Source organism: Mus caroli, chromosome 8 (genome assembly GCF_900094665.2).
Source record: "Mus caroli chromosome 8, CAROLI_EIJ_v1.1, whole genome shotgun sequence".
Classification (NCBI taxonomy): domain Eukaryota; kingdom Metazoa; phylum Chordata; class Mammalia; order Rodentia; family Muridae; genus Mus; species Mus caroli.
Genome location: NC_034577.1, coordinates 110,566,719 through 110,575,937, shown reverse-complemented (window position 1 = coordinate 110,575,937; position 9,219 = coordinate 110,566,719). Strand labels below are relative to the sequence as shown.

Here is a 9,219-nt window from a genome sequence, read left to right as displayed (position 1 = left end):
GGAAAATACATAAAGGACAAAGCCCACCAATCACATAAGCAAATGGAAGACACGAATCGCTTTGAAAAGTCTTGCTCCTGATCTATTCAAAACAAAACAAAACAAAACAAAACAAAACAAAAGACTCCCTGGAAAATTAATGCAACAGGACCCATGGCAGAGTTCAAATAAAATACATTCTAGTCTCTCTCCCTTAAAACCACAAAGCTGCAAACCCGGGCTGCGCTGTGCCGTATGTCCACAGGTTGCAAGATTCACAGATAGTGGACATGGCTTTGTCCAAAGGCTCCTTGGAGGCCAGTGAGATCTGGCTGAGATAAAGCACAGGCACACGGATGGGACACCCGGCTCTGCTCTGTATCTTCTGGGCTTCTGCCAAGGGTCCTGCTGGCCATAGGTGTATTTCCTCTTGAGCCTGCCTAAGCTTCACTCCAAGCCTCCTGCTCGGAAGCACTTGGGGGTCTGCCTCCGAGCAGTGCTACCTTGGCTTTAGCCTTTGTTTCACAAACTGTAAAATGTGGGAGCTGCTTGGGCTTGGCCCACCTTGGTGCGATGCTTCGTATGTTTTCTAATGTGTGTACTCATGCTGCCCTTGTAGCTGTGCAGTGACGCATCATGTGTGCATGTGGCGGCCAGAAGCTGACAAGCATCTTTCACTGTCCCTCCACCTTATCTTCTGAGGTCTCTCTGAACTTACTGACTGGATAGGCAGCTGACTGGTGAGCTACAGGGAATCCTGGGGTCTCTGCCTGCCCAGTGCTAGGGTTACAGGTGTGTGTCCTCAGGCCTCACTTTTATGTGGGCCATGGGGATCCAAATTCAGATCCACATGTCTACATAGCAGGCACTTTAGCCACGGAGCCAAATTTTCTATCCCCTCACCGTTTTCTGAGAGAAAAAGCAACAAGAACTTATTAATACCGTTGCTTTCAATCACCTGGTTTTCAGTCTTGGATTACATTCAAGGACATGAAATACTTAATCCTTACGCTCAGAGGTGATGTGAAAACTCTAACAGTGACTACCCAAGGCTGATGCCAGGCACGTGGCCACCAGTGCGTTTGGATTTGGGTCTGTGATCCTGGATCAGGCCTGAACATGATGTTCAGTCAACCTGAATGAGATCCACGGAAGGGAGAGGAGAGGGACCCTCTAAAACCGTAGAGAGCCACTGTTGGTGAAGCCGACCAGCGCTGGAAGAGCCAAGGAGCTTTGAGAGGAGGGAGAGTGGCAGCTCCATGTCCCCAGCTCTGTATCCCCAGCTCCATGAACCCCTAGTTTCTGTTCTTCCATAGTTCTGCGGTCCCTGTCAGCTCCACACCCTCCCCAGCTCCGAATCCCTCTCCAGCTCTGTACCTCTCTCTAGCTCAGTGTTCTGGGAACCTGGAGTTGGTCTGTGTGGGCCGATGTGGGTCTGGGTAGATGGTTTTCGCTGCGAGGGAGAAGCTCCTAACCAAACCCCACTCCTACGCACCCTTTGGAAAAGGCACTCGAACCGCAGCAGTGCCACCTGGTGGTGGTGGGGAGGACAGCACCTACTATGATCAGGTAGCCTGGGAAGGGGCCAGAGCTGTCTACCACAGGGGCTGTGTTCATTCCAGCCCCTGTCTTCCCACCAACCCTCATTTCATTTAGATTCCCTAAAGCCCTGGGGTGGGGGGCACGCCAGGAACATCACTCAGGATGGAAGTGGTCATGCTGAGGTCACATTTTCCACCACAAAATGTCTGGAGATGTGGGAAGTGGACCAGTGACCAAGAAGGGAAGCGTGATTACTGAGAAGCGCTTTAGAATCAGCAAGAGCTTCCTGTGACAGGTCTCAGTAAGGACCAGAGCTCCACCCGGGGCCCTCCAAGGTTAAGGTTAGGGCCATGGTGGGATGTGAACAGGTAGGAAGAATACACACCAAAGGGAAGCTGAGGTTTGGGCAGTGACTGGAGTGCTGGCGGCAGGTCCAGGACACGGTGGAAGGGCTCGAGGGACACACTTTGAAGGGTGGTCAGCAAGCTGATGCAGACAGTAGTTAGGCAGCATGAGGATGCCCTGTAGAGCAGATGCAGAGAAGATGCCCCACTCCCAGCTGCTCCCAAGGGCCCTCTGCAGCAGGGCCTGCTCTTTGGCTGAGTGTTACAGCGGCCAGTGTTTCTGTAAGCTGACGCTAAACCAAGATAGCCACACAGTGCTAAAGACTTAACAACGTGGAGCAACAGCACCTCCTGACCGTGGAGAGCTGGAACACTGCAGATCAGAGGCAAACCGCCCTTGCCTTTAATCTGACTGCGGCATGTTCAATGCAGCTCCTAGGTTTGACCTAGTAACCTTGTGACTATCCAAGCCTCTAACATGTATTAGGAAATATCATTACATTTTCATTTATTTCTTTTGTGTGCGTGCTCTGACACATATGTGGAGGTCAGGGGACAACGTGTGGGAGCAGATTCTATTAGGTAGGTCCTGGACGCAGGTTCTGATAACCTCGGTGCCCAGAGTTGCTGTCTTGCCCTAAATGCTTTATGACTACCAGTTCCCACAGATTAGGCGGCAAGAACGGCTCCAGCACCCTGGCCACTCTCATCAGGTTTCCTGCATTGCTGGAGTGTGTTTGGCAAGTTGCTTTATGACTTAGCTCTATAATAAATTCACACACAAACACTTTCAGGGCGGTGGTGTATTCAGGGCAACCTGAGGCCATGTCCCTTGGGCCATAGACACATTTGGCTCAAGTATAAACAGTCTTTAATTCTCGCCCTTTGAGGTGAAAGCTGTTTTCTGTTGACATTTCTACCTAGGTCAGTGTTGAGCCTGGGATCATGGAGACCAGTCAACGTAGGGAGGCCACCCTGGGAAGTTCTAGAAGATGCTATCAGGGAAGACAGGGGACAAGCATGTCCAACCGAGAGTAGCACTGTTCCTGCTGATGTGTGATATGCTCACACATGTACATGTACAAATGTGGATGCACACACGGATATACTTACTACATGTGTTCCCAGTCACAAGCATACCCGCCAATACAACCCAAGTGTAGCCAAGCCCTTCTCACAGTCGTGTGGACATGCGGAGACACACACTGCCACATATACATACACACATAGCCACACACATATACACACAGCCACACACACACACATATACACACACACACACACACATAGCCACACACAGCCACATCCACACACACACACACACAGCCACACACACACATCCACACACTTTCACATACACCTCTCCCCTGCTCTTTATTCTGCACCTATGAGTTCATCCACTGTCCCTGGTCGGCTGGCTGGGGAACATGACACCACAGACACATCAGAGCAGAGCTGAGCCTTGCTGGGACGCTAATCTTGAGGAAAAGTACACAGTGAAGTAGACTTAAAGAAAGGCGTACAGTGAACAATCATGTTTAATGCTTACAGAACAAATCTGTTCTTTACCGTTCAGTTCATTATGAACTGGGATCTCAATTAAATCCTATAAGCCAACCCTGGCCTCAAGCAGCAGCGTCCCTGGGGTGCCAAACACACCCTGTGCCCGGCACAAACTCTCTCTAGTCTGAGCTTTAAGCTGCGGTAGCAGCCACGGCACAGATCTTAGCCCTCTCCCAAACAGAGAGAACGTGACTGTCAGCTCCTCATACTCCAAAAGGTCTGTGCTCTGGGCTCTGTCCTGGGTGGCCTGTGGTTGCATCTGTAGAGCTTTCTGAAGGCACAGGCTGTGGGGAAGCAGCAAGGCCTGGGCATCCGGAGCAGCACAGTGGGATCCCCGGAGCCCTTGCACCCAGTCGACCACCACCTCTTAGCAGTGAGTGGGCCAGCACAGTGACAGCTGAGGTGTGGCCTCCTGAGTGCCTGCTGAGGTCAGAGGACAGCACCGCTGTGGCCTCCCTGAAAAGGATCCTGTGGTAAGTAAGCCTGGCCCATCAGAACACAGCCTCCTTTCTAAGAAGGGGCCCAAGCGTTGGGAAGGCTGTCCCTAGAGTTTGCTGTTGTTCTGGAACTGGGCTACCAGGCTGAGGATCTGCTCGGAAGCTTTGATGTTCTTGGAGCCCAGGTAGGAGATACTGTTGGGGCCCGTCTCCTCCAAGTAGTAGCGGTAGTTGACCATGAGGCCGCATGAGCTGGTGAGGCCTTTGAGGCTGCTGTCAGCCATCCAGTTGATGCGCCACATCACAGCCCCATTCTGCAGATGGAAGTTGGCCACTGGGTTGAGGGCGTAGCCTCGGTGCTTCTCACCGTAGAGGTACCAGGCACACAGCCTCATTAGTGGCCCCTGCAGCGCCTGCGTCAGCTTCTCTGACTTCACCCACTCACCACTGCTCAGGAACCCCTTGAGGCTCTCGTGAACAGGGTTGCCGGTAACCGCTGAGATTTCTTGGCATTCTGAGTCTGTGAATAGCTCGTTCCTCCCGTGCTCCTTCCCCTGCACGTTCAGAAGGCCCAGCAGCCACTTGGTGAATCCAGGGATAGGTGACAGGCTTGAAAAGGCCCCCAGCTGAGGAAATTCCTTCTGCAGGTGGGCGGGGGAGGGAAGGCAGAGAACACAGGGTCAGCAGGGTGGGGCACACAGGAACACTCCCAACACAGCCTATGTGTGCAGGCAGCAGGGCCAGCTGACCGGATCGCTGCACGTTCCTTCAAACCACATTCATGAGGACTCTGGTGACTGTCGAGGCCGGGCAGGAGGCATCTTGCATTCCCAACATTGCCTATAACCATGATAGCTCCAGCCATACAATTGCCACAATAGTGAAGCAGAGGTCAGCAGTGGGCTTGCTCAGAGCCAGAGAGCCAGGCTTGGATGCTTGCTTGATACATGGACGCCCAGTGGCTCATGACTGTTCCGCAGAGGGCACAGCAGGGTCAGGTAAAAATGTGTTACCACAGGGCACAGCTTAATCATGGCTCTACAAATGACATAGAGAGCGCACAGATGGGCTTCAGGCATGCGTACTCCCTGGCTATAACATAGCAAGGCCACTCTGGGGAAAAGCCCACGGCTGTGAGAACACAGCTGAGTCGGGCGCCTCACGGTGCCTCTGGTCTTCCCTCGTGGCTCCTCCACAGCTGAGGTATGCTTTCCATCCTGTGTGACTTACGCTGTGTATCTTCTGCTCGCCATCTAAAGCCCACAGACCAGTACAGAGAGGCGGGCCAGTGCTCCCCACACTCCTCACTGGCACTGGGGCTCTCGAGTGTTCTGCCTGGAAACCTGGTGACTGAGTCCTTGGTGCAGCCTTCGGAGGAGGGCACCTGGAGGGACTTTCTGGCTCACAAATAAGTACCAGGAAGTGGCCACAGGTGACTTCTGGGTGAAGCTTCTGTCTTGGGTGGATCACCTAGAACCCTAGATCCAGCTTTCTCTCTGCCTTCCTTGTCTTGTGTCCCCTCTCCCTGCAGCACACTTTACCACCATGAGTAGAGGAAAGAGAGAGGGGGTATGTGTTCATTCTCTCTGGGGGACGGAGTTAGAATGGTGATAGCACAGACTCCCAGAATACCAAGTTCTCTAAATCTGGTTGGCACATGCCTGTCATCCCAGCCACTTCTCAGCTGAGACAGAAGGGTTGTGAGTTCAAGGCCAGCCTGAAGAACCTTGAGAGACTCTATCTCAAAATAAAACATTAAAATGGGTAGAACAGGGAGAGGGGACTGTGGATGTAGCTCAACGACAGGCTGCTTGTCTCCATGATCAAACCCAACTATACTGTGAGCCAGTGCGACACAAGCACGAAGCTCTTTGGCTGTGCTTGGCTTGTGAGGTCAAGTTTGCCACCACGTGCTGTACCTGAGCTGAAAAGGTCAGAGGGAGCGGTTGGCACAGGGCTGCTCTCAGCAGCCCAGAGTTATGACTCTTCACTGTGGCCACCTGCTCCCCACGAGGCAGCTGGAAAAGCTGTGCCCAGGGTAAACTGTAGCTTTCCGTCTTAGGACATGTTACATGTCTGTGGTGGTTTGACTAAGAATGGCCTGAATAGACTCAAGTGTCTGCTTGGCCTATTCAGTGGCACTATTAGGAGGTGTGGCTTTGGGGGAGTAAGTGTGGCCTCGTTGGAAGAAGTGTGTCACTGTGCATCAAGTTGTAGAATCTCAGCTTCTTTAGCACCGTATCTGCCTGCATGCCACCATGTTTCCCACCATGACAGTAATGGACTAAACCCTGAACTGTAAGCCAGCCGCAATTAAACGTTTTCCTTTATTAGAGCTGTGGTCACTGCGTCTCTTTACAGCAATAAACTCTAACCAAGACCCTAACTAGTGCCTCCTCCAGGCAGCAAAGAAAAGGGAATCAGACCAACACAGGCCAATGCATTTACCTTTATGCTGCCTGGTCTAACCTGGAAACTCCCCTCACAAGGCCATGAAGGCCGTGGAGGGAAGGTCTGGCATAGCATGATGGGGAGGGTGGTCAACTGTACTCTCTAGACTGATGCATCAGAGAGTGGTGGGTGGCCATGCTGACATGTGCCCAGATGTGTGTGACGGGAGTGCAGGGCAAAACCCAGGCAAAGTCTCTGCACAGAGCTCACATCCTCCTAACACACGCATATGGTATGGTACGGCCTGCATGATGCTGTGCCTACATGCCTGCTCTCCCAGCTCCTGGCCTGGCCAAACAGCACCTGATACCGTCCTGCCTCCTTCCCCATCCCTGTGAGACATCCCAGAGAGGCAGGGGCTCTCCTGCCATCGACAGTGACCCTGGAGCTGGGCACTGCCCCAGCATGCTCACCTGCAGCTCCTTGACCACTCGCTTTATGAGGAAGGTTCCGAGCTCCACCCCCTGCAGGCCCTGCTGGGTCAGGCTGATGGAGTAGAAGATGGCAGCAGCAATCCTGTTCCTCTCCTCGGTTTCAGACGGAGGGCACTCCTTCACAATGCCCTAGAAAACACCAACAGCGACATCAGAAAGGCTCCATGTGCACTGCTCACACTGAGGGCCACCTTGTCACATTCACAGGACAAGTCCCTTGGCACCAAAGTACTGCAGGAGAATTGAGTCCCTGCTCCTACGCTCCTGGTTCTGACTACTCTGGAGGTGACCATCTCACTCTCTCTGCCTACCATCTGGAGACGCCATGTCAGCTGTGCTCAACAGCAGCACCTTTGGTCTTTGCAGGCAACGCTGGGGTAAGCTGCTTTGTACACTGAGCCTCTGTCAAGAGTAATGGCTACATGGGCTTTCTTTAAGAGCCCAGTCCCCTGCCCACTGCTATCTACGCCTTTGCTCAGCTTGCATTTCTGTTCTAGAAGGCCACAGGCAGTCCTTTCTCAAAATGTACCCTTTAAAGGATTTTCTGTGCTTCTCTTTAGCCTCATGCGGCATCCTTATTTTTCCTAATGAAAACCCATTCACAGACACCTCCACAAAGCAAGCTAAGAAATGACTTCTGCTGTGAAGTCTCTCAGTGGCACCGACTTTATTGGTTCCCAGTTTTTACTAAATGTGTGGTGGGTTTTTTTTTTCCTGTTTTGTTTGAGACAGGGCTTTTCTTATAGCCCACCCTGTCCTGGAACTCTCTCTGTAGACCAGGCTGGACTTGAACTCACAGAGCCCTGCCCCTGCCTCCTGAGTGCTGGAGTTAAAGGAGCATGCTACCGCTGCCCAGGTCACCATGGAGTTTTAAGGTGAGTCTCTGAAGACTGCTGGGAACAGCATACCATGTCACAGATGGCGCCTGGGACCCTGAGAAGTAGGAGACACATCTTCCCAGGGGACCCTCCATCAGAAATAAGGAACTACCGGCAGCAGGCCTAGATGGTGTGGTGACATCTCAGAAGCCCTCAGGCAGTTCGTTTGTACAAATGTTGTTGTTATTTCTCCTAATGCTAGCCCTGGACCCTGGCTGCATAAATTTCATTTGTGTGTGACTGTTAGTTGGTCTTGGTGTACATAATTATTTTATTATATCTGACTTTTCTATTTCTCCGTTTGTTCTGTGAAACTAGAGGTTTCTTGATATAGTGATTCTTAATCCAACATTGAGGCATGGGGCACAGCACAGCACAGCACAGTCCTATGGCCCAGGTGCATGCTGTGTGCGCAAGCGCACTCATCTTGGAAACAATGTAATAACTGCACAATGGTAGTTTCAGATTAATGTTTGACTTGCAAAGAAGGTTAAAAGAGATTATTAGAAAATGAAACAGAAGCTGGGGCTGGGCGTGCGGCACTTGGGAGGCAGAGGCAGGTGGATTTCTGAGTTCCAGGCCAGCCTGGTCTACAAAGTGAGTTTCAGGACAGCCAGGGCTATACAGAGAAACCCTGTCTCGAAAAACAAAAAAAACAAAAAAAAACAAAAAAAAACAAAAAAAAAAGAAAGAAAAGAAGAAGAAGAAGGAGGAGGAGGAGGAGGAGGAGGAGGAGGAGGAGGAGGAGAAACAGAGCCATGTACTGTTAGAGTCATATAGGGTCCATTACTACAAAGTAAAAACTTTACTAGAACTATGAAAATTATTAGTATAAGAGACACAACCATGGAATAAGGGAACACAAACCTGGGATACTTGAATTTAGAAAGGGAAAGCTATTGAGTCACTGTATGTGACCTACAGAAGCAGAAGCTAGCGGGACTGCTAGTGAAGGGCTAACCTCACTCTGTTTGGCCACTGCCTGGCGGCTTTGCCCATGTCACTTATCATTAGAGCTTCACAGAAAAATGCGTATAGCTGACCTTGGATCTTCAAGCCCTGAAGCTCTGAAGTATAAATATGTCAAAAGTTAAAGTTTCAATAATGGTAAGATTACAATTATTATTTTGGCCATGGCCCTGGAGATGGGGGAGATTAAAACTCTAGAGAACAACTGTGATTCTTAGTGGGATGTGGTTACTCTGTTGAGCTTGATCTGGCAAGGATTATACAATGCCTTTTTCTCCTACCTGCTTCTTGGAGTAACAATAAAAGACAAGGAGAGAGTGTGAGGAGAGTGTGTGTGCAGTGTGTGTGTGAGGAGAGTGTGTGTGTGCAGTGTGTGTGTGAGGAGAGTGTGTGTGTGCAGTGTGTGTGTGAGGAGAGAGAGTGTATGCAGTGTGTGTGTGTGAGGAGAGTGTGTGTGCAGTGTGTGTGTGAGGAGAGTGTATGCAGTGTGTGTGTGAGGAGAGTGTGTGTGCAGTGTGTGTGTGTGAGGAGAGTGTGTGTGCAGTGTGTGTGTGAGGAGAGTGTGTGTGCAGTGTGTGTGTAAGGAGAGTGTGTGTGCAGTGTGTGTGTGAGGAGAGTGTGT

At 51.1% G+C, this 9,219-nt stretch overlaps 1 protein-coding gene across 1 annotated transcript in view; it reads right to left on the bottom strand.

Annotated features, from left to right (window-relative positions):
- Positions 1-3,385: 3,385 nt before the first annotated feature.
- Mlycd (malonyl-CoA decarboxylase) overlaps positions 3,386-9,219 on the bottom strand; it is a 16,378-nt gene continuing 10,544 nt past the window's right edge. The window contains exons 4-5 of the mRNA XM_021170881.1: positions 6,730-6,879; positions 3,386-4,506 (exon numbers count right to left, since the gene is read on the bottom strand). Of these exons, the coding sequence (XP_021026540.1) occupies positions 3,973-4,506; positions 6,730-6,879 (684 nt within the window). The 3' untranslated portion in view covers positions 3,386-3,972. The remainder of the gene's footprint in view (positions 4,507-6,729; positions 6,880-9,219) is intronic.